We start from the raw sequence: 12,029 nt of genomic DNA on the forward strand, positions 1-12,029 counted from the left end.
CTTTCTTCTTGTTGCCAACATACCTAAAGAAACCCTTCTTGTTACTCTTGACATCTCTTGCTAGCTGCAGCTCCAGGTGCGATTTGGCCCTCCTGATTTCATTCCTACATGCCCGAGCAATATTTTTATACTCTTCCCTGGTCCTATGTCCAACCTTCCACTTCTTGTAAGCTTCTTTTTTATGTTTAAGATCCGCTAGGATTTCACCATTAAGCCAAGCTGGTCGCCTGCCATATTTACTATTCTTTCGACTCATCGGGATGGTTTGTCCCTGTAACCTCAACAGGGATTCCTTGAAATACAGCCAGCTCTCCTGGACTCCTTTCCCCTTCATGTTAGTCCCCCAGGCAGGTTGAGGTTCCGCGCGGCTCCCCACAGCTGCCCAGACAGCTCTTACTGTGGCCGGGCTGCAGCTCCGAGGCCCTGCCCCTCATCCAGAGCCAGCTTGGGGTAAGAGCCGTGTGGGCAGCTGTGGGGAGTCAGCACGGACCCTCCACCTCCATCGGCCCTGGGTGAGGAGCCCAAGAGTGGGGGAAAGGGGCTGGGTCTGCCATGGTGAAAAGTGGACCAGTTGGGGGGAAAGCAGGTACCTGTGGGGAGGGAGAGATTGGGTGGGGGTGTGGAAGCAGAGACCTGGACAGTGGGGGAAGCAGCAAAGAGCCAGAGGGGTGGGGCAGTGGTGGTGGGAAATTGGTGGTAGACAAATTTAGACTGGAAATAAGGCACAGATTTTTAACAGTGAAAGTAATTAACAATTAGACCAATTTATCAAGGGTCATGGTGGATTCTCCAGCAGTGGCAATTCTTAGAATCAAGTCTGCTCTGGGAGTTATTGTGGGGCAGCTCTACGGCCTGTGCTATAAAGGAGGTCAGCTTAGATCAGAGGTGGGCAAACTATGGCCCGTGGGCCACATCTGGCCTGCGAGACTGTCCTGCCCAGCCCTTGAGCTCCCAGCCAGGGAGGCTAGCCCTCTCTCCCCTGCTGTCCCCCATCCCCCAGCGTGGCTGTGAGCTCCTGCTGGGCAGCGCGGCTGCGAGAGCCGCCGGCCTGTCCCGGTGCTCTAGACTGCGTGGCGGTGTAGCTGGCTCTGGGCGGCGCGGCTGCTAGTCCTGGTGCTCTGAGTGGCATGGACAGAGGGGGGCAGTTAGGGGTTGAGAAGTGGGAGGGGGCGGATAGGGGGCAGGGGCCAGGCTGTTTGGGGAGGCACAGCCTTCCCTACCCGGCCCTCCATGCAGTTTCGGAACCCCGAGGCCAAAAAGTTTGCCCACCCCTGGACTAGATGATCACAATGGTCCCTTCTGGCCTGGAAATCTATGGGCTGCTTATAACGAAGCCTGGGTTTATCAACTCATCTTCAGCAGATATTGACTCAGGAAGGAAGGAAGGAGGGAGGGAGTGTGTGTGTGTACAAAAGCAGCTCTGAGTGCAGGGAAAGGGACTGACTGTCACCCCCATCATCCCCATCTCATGACCCATCTCTGGTCTCCCCACTCTCTACATATCCCCCCTCCCCGCCCCCCACAGCTGCAGACAGAAAAATCTCTCTGGCACCCCCTGCTGCTGCTTACAGCTATCACAGGCAGCATCTTAATACAGCTCTCTCTCATGGGATGTACAGCTGGACCTAAGAAGCAACAAGTGCATGACATGTATTCCATTTAGAGGGGCAGTGCTGTACCTTATGGCTGGAGCCCCTCCCCTAGCAACCTTGACCCTCCCTCAGTTCCTTTGTACCAAACACCCAGAAACGAGACTCCTATGCAGATGGGATGGATGGTGGGTCGTGGAATACACATCAGCATCACATCTTGAAGAACTACAGTTCCAGTAAGTAACTGTTGAGTAAATGCAGCTGTTGAGTAAATGCAGCTCCACTTAGGTGACTCACAAGCAGTACTCGCCCCAGGAGGTGGGGCTTGGAGTCTACCTAAACAGGGACTGCAGGACCGCTCTACCAAAGCCAGCATCCACCCTGGAAGATGTGGTTATGGCATAATGGTTTGTGAACACACGTATCACGCAGGGTCATAGCAGCTTTGCAAATGTCCAATATGGAAATGTCATTGAGGAATGCTATGGACGTTTCTTGCGCCCTCGTAGAATAAGCTCGTACCCACGGAGGGTGTGTAGCCAAAGCTATTTCATATGCAGTTTTCATGCAGGATGCTATCCATTTGGAGACTGTCTGTGAAGAGACTGCTTGAACCTTCAGGCGATCTGTGTATGACAAACAAGGTGAAGCTCAAAATGGGTTAGTCCTGTCCAGATAAGATGCTAGACATCACCTGACATCTAAGGTACGGAGACACTGCTCCTCCGGAGAGGAATGTGACTTAAGAAAGAACACTGGTAAATATACTGCCTGGTTCAAATGAAACTGAGAACCCACTTTAGACAAAAATTTTGGATGCAGTCATAAGGTCACTTTGTCTTTGGAGAACTGTGTACAAAGAGGCTCTGCCATCAGAGCCTGCAACTCACACACTCTCCTTGGTGATGTTATCGCTACCAGGAATGCAGTTTTCTGACACAAAAATGGAAAGGGACAAGATGCCAGGGGCTCAACTATAGGACCATTAAGGCCGCTAGGACTGAGTTAAGGTCCCACAGAGGAACCAACCAGAGGATGTAGACTTGAATCTTGCTACTATGATATTAGAGAAGACCGATTTTCCCTCAACGGGGGAGGGAGGAGGTGAAATGCTGATATCACTGCCAGATGCAGTTTCACTGAACTAAATGCAAGCCCCAATGACTGAAGGTGCAGCAGGTAGTCCAAAATGTCCTGGATAGAGGCCAGCATTGATTGGATTCCACAGCTAATGATCACACCAAAAATGGCTTCCATGTCACTCAACAGGCCATCCTCATGGAGGGCTTTCTACTGTTAAGGAAAACTTATTGGAGAAACACTGCTCTTCCTCATTCAGCCAAACAGCAGCCACTACGTGAGATGCTGGAAGCTGAGTGCAGGCTGCAAGGTGAGGCCTTGGTTCTGAGGGAGTTGGGATGGGGAGGAAGCAGTATGGGAGGCTGACTAGACAGTACAAGAAGGTCAGAGAACCAGCACTGTCTTGGCCAAGGCAAAGAGAATGAATTTGGCCCGACTCGCCTTGAGCCTGAGGATGACCTGAAGGATGACTGGGATCAGGGGAAAGGTGTAGAGGACAGCTGACTGCCAGCTGAGGTGGAAAGCCCTGGACAGGCAGCCTGGACTGAGGCCGCCTGGAGAGCCAAACAGACAACATTTTCTGTTGTCCCTTGTAGAAAACAGGTTGATCATTGGGATGCCCCAAGCTATGAAGATGACCTGGGGGGACACTTGTCTTTAGAGACTACTTGCAACTCAGGAAAATACTCGCTGAGATGGTCTGCAATATGATTCTGAACCCTGAGTAAGCGAACGGCTATTGGAGTAATGTTCTCCTTGAGGCAGAACTGCCACAGCTTGATCGCCTCTAGGCAGAGCAACCTGGACCGTGTTTCCCCCTTGTTTGTACACTGTGACAAAGTTCCTCCTCTGTCTTGGTGGGTCCTGTGCTTATTGGCGGATTTTCTCGCCTCAGAGGTTCATGGCAGTCCTCAGTTTGGCCACTTTCGTGGCTCAAATCTGCCGTTCACTCAGTTAGCCTCATCACTGGCCAGCATGGGGAAAGGAAGAAGAACAATCCCCACAGTCTCTGCTGATCCACCTAGTGGATCAGGGAACAGGCCAGAGACCTTCCCCTCGGGTGGAACCCACAGTCCAGCTCAACTCCCCCCGTATGAAGTAGGGAGTTGGAGGGATGGGGGGAACCCAGGCCCGCCCTCTACTCCAGGTTCCAGCCCAGGGCCCTGTGGATTGCAGCTGTCTACAGTGGCTCCTGTAACAGCTGCGTGACAGCTACAACTCCCTGGGCTACTTCCCCATGGCCTCCTCCCAACACCTTCTTTATTTTCACCACAGGACCTTCCTCCTGATGTCTGATGCTGCTTGTACTTCTCAGTCTTCCAGTAGTACGCCTTCTCACACTCAGCTTCTTGCACCTCTTGCTCCCAGCTCCTCGCACGCACCACAAACTGAAGTGAGCTCCTTTTTAAACCCAGGTGCCCTGATTAGCCTGCCTTAATTGATTCTAGCAGCTTCTTGATTGGCTGCAGGTATTCTGCAGGGGGAGAGAGAGAGAGAGAGAGAGAGAACACGAACCGGGGGCAGAAAAGAGGCTGAATGGAAGCACTGTGCACTGCAAATGGCGTTTCACCACAATGAACTGAAGGAACTTTCTGTGGCTTGGCAGAATCACCACATGAAAGTAGGCGTCGTGAAGGTCCAAAGCAGCAAACCAGTCATTCTGAGACAACGCAGGGAGAATAGTTGACAGTGACATTTGGAACTTCATATACGTGATATATTTGTTGAGGCCAAGAAGGTTAAGGATGGGTTGTACGCCTTCCTTGGATTTGGGTACCAGAAAGTATCAGGAGTAGAAGCTGAAACCCTGCTGTTCCAGCAGAAACTCTTCCACCCCTCTCAAAGCCAGCAGAGAGCAGACCTGCTCTAGGAGCAGTATCTCATGAGAGGGGTCCCTGAAGAGGGATGGGGAGGAGGTGTGGAGAGGAATTGGATGGCATAATCCAATCCGACGATGTTTAGGATCCAGCTGTCGGTGGTGATTGATCCCCAGGCATTGTGAAAGCAGGCCAGGCAGTCCCCAAAGGGGGAGATGAGGAGAGAGAAGCAATGACTGGAACAGTGGTCTGGACCAAAGAGTGAAAATAGTTGCTTGGAGGACTTTGCGGGAGGGTGGCTGGACTGGCTGAACCCCAAGCCCGATTGTTTTCTTTGTGAGGGCTATCCCTCTTTCTAGGGTAGTCCTGTTGCCTCAGAGGAGAGAACGGCTGGCCAAACATGCACTGCTGATGCTGAAGACTGCAGTAGCGCTTCTGCTCTGCTGGTGTGTACACCCCCAAGGACCGCAAGGTAGCACTGGAGTAATCAGGTTTGTTTGCTCCTCTAAAGAGCCAAAATGCACAACTTGTCACTTTAACTGGAGTTAACAATCACTTTGATTCAACACAGCACTGGTTAGGTTTAGATTAAAAGTAAAACAAGTTTATTAACAAAAGGAGATACCAAGTAAGAATACAGTTACAAAGGGTTACAAACAAACAAAAGTAAAACTATGTTTTCTAGTGACTAAGACTGAACAAAACTACAGTCTTGGTTCAAGGTAAGATTTTTACCACTTTTTTTCAGCAAGATGGCTGACCACCCCTTAGTCATGCTCTCCCACAAAGTCCAAAGTACTTGATTCCTGTGTTTTCTTAGGTGAAAGATAATTTGGGGTTCCTTGGCCCCTCTCTTTTATAGTCCAGTGAACCTTTGAAATGGATTCTTCTGAAGGTTACCACATGACGGGCTCCACTTACCACATGAGTACCTCCTCCTGGCTAGGTATTGCATAGCAGCTTCCTTCCCATATGGCATACCCTGCCAATGGTCACTCCATCGCTACTGTGGTCTCTCTTCCTGTAATTCACAGTGCTCTCTCTTTGCAACTCACTCCTCCAGCTAGGTCATTATATAGTCCTTCCTTCCGGGGTATCAAAGTCTTGTTGGACCACGTGTCCAGATGGCACCTCCAACAGTCCTCTACTATTTGCCAGTGCTGGTACGGGAATCCAGGCCCTCTCTCTACACACGGTTATGACCCAGGGATCTGTAACCAGCCACCAAGGTGTACTTGTTGCTCTTTTCCTAGGATTCTTCCTATCCTGCCTTCACAGGCTCTCTTTCCCCAGAACTCCTCTGGGATTGACTATTCTCCCAAGGCTCATTCTCCCCCAAGGTTTCCCCCTTCCCACCTCTGTGCAAAAGAGTGGCTGTGGACTCTCTCTCTGTAGCCCTCTGCTGTTACAAAGGTCCTCTCCTCTCTTTATATTCCTTACCCTAGCTGGGCTTCATCCACAACTAGTGCTCACAAATCCCTTGGCCTCCCTTCAGATGCAACTGTAAAGGTTAATTGGCCCCTTCAGGGCTAGTATGGGATGAACACCCCATTACACCTCCCAAAGCAAAGTTCATTCATGCTGTGAGGAAGAAGACATGGAGTCTGGTGGGGAAGTCAAGTTCCATGCTGGTTGCTTCCCTGCTGGTGTTTGGTAAAATGCAAATTTAACTGTTCCTGCACCCTCCAATACAAGAATGGCCACGTGACATATGATTGCCAATCGACTCCGATGACACCTGGCTGGAGGCATCGGCTTGTCCTTTGTCTGGAAGAAACCCGCACACACCTTACGGGGAACAAGTGATAACAACTCTCCATCAGTAGTTCTCAAACTTCATTGCACCAGGACCCCGATCTGATAACACAAATTACGCCATGACCCCAGGAGAGGGGACCGAAGCCTGAGCCTGCCCAAGCCCCGCTGCCCCAGGTGGGGGTCAAAAGACAAAGCCCAAGCCCTGCCAAACCAAGCAGCCCCAAGCCCTGCCAAACCAAGGCTTGGGCTTTGGCCCTGGACAGTGGGGCTCTGGCTTTGACTTGGGCTTCGGCCCTGGGCCCCTGCAAGTCTAAAGCCAGCCCTGGAAACCCCATTAAAATGGGGTTGTGACCCACTACGGGGTCCTGACCCACAGTTTAGGAACTGCTGCTCTACATGCACGACAAAGTCGTTCCCAAGCAGTGGAAGTAACCCGTCCCCTCTCACACACAATGCCATAGCCAGGGCTGGCCTTTGGGAAAATGGCACCCCAGACAAACTTTCTTTGGCACCCTTTAAGTACTGCTCCCCAAGCAGCCGCTCAGCAGGCAGAGTGGCAGCTGGTGGAGCAGTGGTGGCACTGCAGGTATCGCTGCTGGGAGGGCAGAGAGGGGATGCATGTGAGGAGTTAGCTCCTGCCCCGCAGCCCCCTTATCGCCTCCTGGGTGGGCACAGTCTTTCTGCAGCCCCTTGACCATAACGCCCTGGGCAGTCGCCTATGTTGCCCACCCATAAGGTCAGCCCTGGCCACAGTAGGAGCCCAATGCCAAGATTGTGCCTCACCCTCACAAACACACACAGGAACTATGGAATTCCTTGTAGGTGAAAATATGCACAGAATAAGCAGGGGAAATTTGTGCATGCAACACAATAAGGATGTGAAGAATATCAAAATGCTACAAACCCTCAGAGTTGCCATTTATACAGAGCTTCCCTAAAAGGGATGTGGAGCATATTGTGGAAAACTGAGGGCAATCATGAAAACAGATTAAGTGTAAAGTAAATATGTCTCCACCTCCCACAAATGAAAAATAATTTCAGCCAGCTATTTTATAGCGTGATAAAGACTGACAAATGATTTTGAAGAACTTCCAGCAGGAGCCCCCCCAGTGAAACTGCTTACTGTGAAGTAGAAGGAAAGGTCCTGAATTGTGTCCCTGCAGACTGGAGTTTCACTTAGGGTATGTCTTCACTACCCATTGTATTGGCGGGCAGCGATCGATCCAGCAGGGATCGATTTATCGCGTCTAGTGTAGATGCGATAAGTCGATCCCCAAGTGCTCTCCCGTCGACTCCTATACTCCAGTGCCGTGAGAGGCGCAGGCAGAATTGACGGGGGAGCAGCAGCAGTCAACTCACCGCGGTGGAGACACCACAGTGAGTCGATCTAAGTACGTCGACTTCAGCTTCGTTATTCATGTAGCTGAAGTTGCGTAACTTAGATCGATTCTCCCCCCCCCCCCCCCAGTGAAGACCAGGGCTTAGAAAGTTAGTAGGAGGAATAAAGTGACTTCACTATTAGACTCTCAGAACTAGATCACACAGACTATCCCACTTACCTGTTTGAGTGCCTTCTTGCTGTGCTTCTGGGATGGCGAGATGACTTTACCCGCTGGGATGGAAGGAGATGGGCAGCCTGATGGCGGGGAGCATGTCTGTGACAGTCTAGACGTTACTAGGGAAATAAAAAGAGAAAAACAGTTTCGAAATAATTATATAGGCTGTGGGGAAAACAATCCACCCCTTACATGCCCCCCGGGCATCAGTCACTCTTTCCCATGCTCAGAGACCAACCCCAGCATCGTCACCCACTGGGTCGGCGAAAGCTGCACATCTAGGAAATGTTACTTTTTATCTGGGGGATTGTTTTAAGTTTATTTATCCAGGGAAGTGCAGGGCAGCAATTGTCAAACTGGCAGCTGATTATCACTGAAGAGGTTCCTGCTTTTTTACTCCATCTCTCCAACCGACGCAGCAAAGACACTTAGAGGGTGAGTGACCAGGGTAGCCTACCAAGTCAGTGTCTGGCTGGCATTAGAACCACCGCCTCCCTTCCTCCCAGATTCTTGGCTCTGAACACTAGACTACACAGCCTCAGTTAATTGCCTCTTTTCACCCTTGACATTGTGGTTAATGCTACATACATATCAGTCCTCACACCTCAGAGTTTTGTGACTGATATTTCTGGCTTCCCCTCACTACCCGCTGGCCCAGTTCTACTCTTGGTTAAGTCAATGGAGGGGTGGCAACTGACTTTAATGAGAGCAGGACCAAGCCCTTTCTGATGGGCCCCTGTGCTGGGCCCGAGAGTACCTCCGCTGCCCATCTCTTATTCAGTTATTTGTGCTCTAACCCCACAGAACCTGGACTGCTCTCATGACCACAAGCTGGCAGTTTGGCATAGCTCAAACTCTATGCTGGGTTAGCTGATTCACAACTGAAAGGAAAGTGGTGGGTACTGACCAGTATAATTGATGTCTTAGTCTGGTCAAACTGGCACAGTAACACACAAACGACTGGGAACCACTGTCTTAAAAACACCTGTCTTATAATCATGTTGTACGACATCATATGATTGTGTAAACTCTGCACCACCACCGAGTTAAGAGGGGGAGCATTGATGACTAAATGGAAATTAAAGCAGGGAAAGAAGAACATGATTCTACCCCCTCTCCCGCACCCTAAGAAGATACACAGCCCTGGAGAGAAAAGCAGCAGCATCCACCTCTACACTACGGGCTCTCTAGTGGTACAGGTGCAGCGCCGCAGGTACGGCACAGTAGTGCTGAAGTGTCGATGCCTTCTACAGGAACGGAAGAGGGGTTTTCATAACACTAGGAATTCCACCTCCCCACATGAAACACCGCCTCAATCTCCAGGTCATTTAGACTTTGCAAGGGGTCTCACTGCAACAAAAAAACCAGGATGGGGACAATTTCCAGAGACCTAAATCACTGCTGATCATGTGATTTGCATACACCTGCTTGGGCCAAGATACTCAAAGCAATCGCCATGAGAGAAAAGTCAAAGTCATTTACAGGGTTGACAGCCACCCCTATTGCCCACCATGCTGCTCTGTGCCCACTTTCATTCATTCCTGCTCAGAGTTTTGCCTCTGAGCAGGAATGAATATTGGTGCCCATCACTGGATTGATGTGAGAAAGCCATCAGGAGCTAAGGAGCACTTCAGTCATATAAACACATCTGTTCAGGACATGGGTAACACAATGATAAATGAATCTAATAAAGGATGGGGTGCAAAATACAACAGGCGCAGAACAAGGACAAGAAAAAACCACCAGAAAACTTTTGTGAAATCAGCAGGGTGTCAGATTAAAGAGATAAATAAAAACAGTCAACTGGTCAAAAATAAAAACTATCAATGTCTGCCTGCAAATATGAAACCCTTAAAGCAAAAATACATGAACTAGAATGCCTTGCAATGAACAAGGATTTTGATAGAATAGGCATTACAGAAACATGGTGGAACGACCAAAATAAATCGACAGGATACTGTAATACCTGGCTAAGAATTACACCAAAAAAACAAAGAGGTGGGGCAGTAGTGCTGGAGCTAAAGGATCCCACAGATTCTAGCACGATCAAAATTCAAGTGAAGAGGGCCACACAGCTGACTCTGTATTGGTACGAATCCCAAGCGGTAAGAATGTAAATAAATGAAAAGAGCTGTGCTACCAGCCTCCCGGTCAAGAAAAATAAATGGACAGTGCTGAGATCAAAAGAGGCAACACAAATCTAACAATGATAATCATGGAGGACTTCAACTATTCACCTATAAACTGATCAAATGGAAACAATGGGACAAAGTTCAGAGAAACAATATGATTGCTTCTTGGTCCTGCTGGTTCTAGAGCACACACGAGGACAAGTTAAACTCTATTTAGTCTTAAGTAACATGCATGAGTTAATTCAGGAAGCAACAGTAGCAGAGCACTAATTAATAGTGACAACAACAGAATTAGGTTCAACATCCTAGGGGGAGGGCAAGGGACCAAAAAATGTGTGATAAAAACTTTAGAAAGAGATTTCAATAAAGTGAGATGGCTGGTCAAAAAGTCCCTAACAGCAAAAATAAAACAAGTACAATTCGTAGATGCGGTATAGATGTTACTTAAGAAAACAATAACAGATTCTCAGAAGGCATGCATAATAAAGAGATAAGGTACTATGACAGATTGCAGTAACAGAAGAACAAATTTATATGTGAAGGTTGTGGAACAAATTGCTAATTTAAATGCAGTAAGTCATCAGGCCCAGGTTGTATACATCCAAGAGTTCTGAAGGAGCTCAAACAAGAAGTGGCTGAAGTGCAAGCAGAAATATGCAGCCTCTTATTAAAAACAAATGAGTACTTGTGGCACCTTAGAAACTAACAAATTTATTTGAGCATAAGCTTTCGTGAGCTACAGCTCACTTCATCGGATGCATTCAGTGGAAAATACAGTGGGGAGATTTATATACATAAAGAACATGAAACAATGCGTGTTACCATACACACTGTAACGAGAGTGATCACTTAAGGTGAGCTATTACCAGCAGGAGAGCGGGGGGGGGGGGAGGGTGCAGTAGGGGAAGGAACCTTTTGTAGGCACAATCAAGGTGGGCCATTTCCAGCAGTTGACAAGAACGTCTGAGGAACAGTGGGGGGTGGAATAAACAAGGGGAAATAGTTTTACTTTGTGTAATGACCCATCCACTCCCAGTCTTTATTCAAGCCTAAGTTAATTGTATCGAGTTTGCAAATTAATTCCAATTCAGCAGTCTGTTTTTGAAGTTTTTTTGTTGAAGAATTTCAACTTTTAGGTCTGTAATCAAGTGACCAAAGAGACTGAAGTGTTCTCCGACTGGTTTTTGAATGTTATAATTCTTGACGTCTGATTTACGTCCATTTATTCTTTTACGTAGAGGCTGTCCAGTTTGACCAATGTACATAGGGGCATTGCTGGCACTTGATGGCGTATATATCACATTGGTAGAACGAGCCTCTGATAGCGTGGCTGATGTGATTAGGCCCTATGATGGTGGCCCCTGAATAGATATGTGGACACAGTTGGCATCGGGCTTTGTTGCAAGGATAGGTTCCTGGGTTAGTGTTTTTCTTGTGTGGTGTGTGGTTGCTGGAGAGTATTTGCTTCAGGTTGGGGGGCTGTCTGTAAGCGAGCACTGGCCTGTCTCCCAAGATCTGTGAGAGTGATGGGTCATCCTTCAGGATAGGTTGTAGATCCTTGATGATGCGTTGGAGAGGTTTTAGTTGGGGGCTGAAGGTGACGGCTAGTGGCGTTCTGTTATTTTCTTTGTTAGGCCTGTCCTGTAGTAGGTGACTTCTGGGGACTCTTCTGGCTCTGTCCATCTGTTTCTTCACTTCAGAAGACTGAAAGGTTGCAGTTGTAGTAACTATATTTTTTTTAAAGAGCTCTAAGAGTGATCCAGGGAATTACAGACCGGTTAGCCTTACATCTGTACCTCTCCAGCTGGTTGGAATGATAATTAAAAATAATATAATAAAACATCTGGAAGATAATAATATGATAGGGTCTAACCAGCATGGTTTCTGCAAAGGAAAATCATGTCTCACTAGCCTATTAGAATTATTTGCGCATGTCAATAAAGTAGTAGATAAAGGAGAACTGGTTGACAGTTTGTTTAGACTTTCATAAGGCCTTTGAAAATATCTTTCACTAAAGGCTACTAAAGAAACTAAGTAGTCATGGATGAGAGGCAAAGTATTGTCATGGATCAAAAACTGGCTAGGAGACAGAAA

At 48.4% G+C, this 12,029-nt stretch overlaps 1 protein-coding gene across 3 annotated transcripts in view; it reads right to left on the minus strand.

The window, feature by feature from the left end:
* Positions 1-12,029, minus strand: part of ASXL2 (ASXL transcriptional regulator 2) — a 242,238-nt gene that overhangs the window by 45,061 nt on the left and 185,148 nt on the right. For all 3 annotated transcript variants that reach the window (XM_074947312.1, XM_074947311.1, XM_074947313.1), the window contains one exon: positions 7,807-7,922. In XM_074947312.1, the coding sequence (XP_074803413.1) occupies positions 7,807-7,922 (116 nt within the window). The remainder of the gene's footprint in view (positions 1-7,806; positions 7,923-12,029) is intronic.

The sequence above is a fragment of the Natator depressus genome, chromosome 3 (assembly GCF_965152275.1).
Source record: "Natator depressus isolate rNatDep1 chromosome 3, rNatDep2.hap1, whole genome shotgun sequence".
NCBI lineage: Eukaryota > Metazoa > Chordata > Testudines > Cheloniidae > Natator > Natator depressus.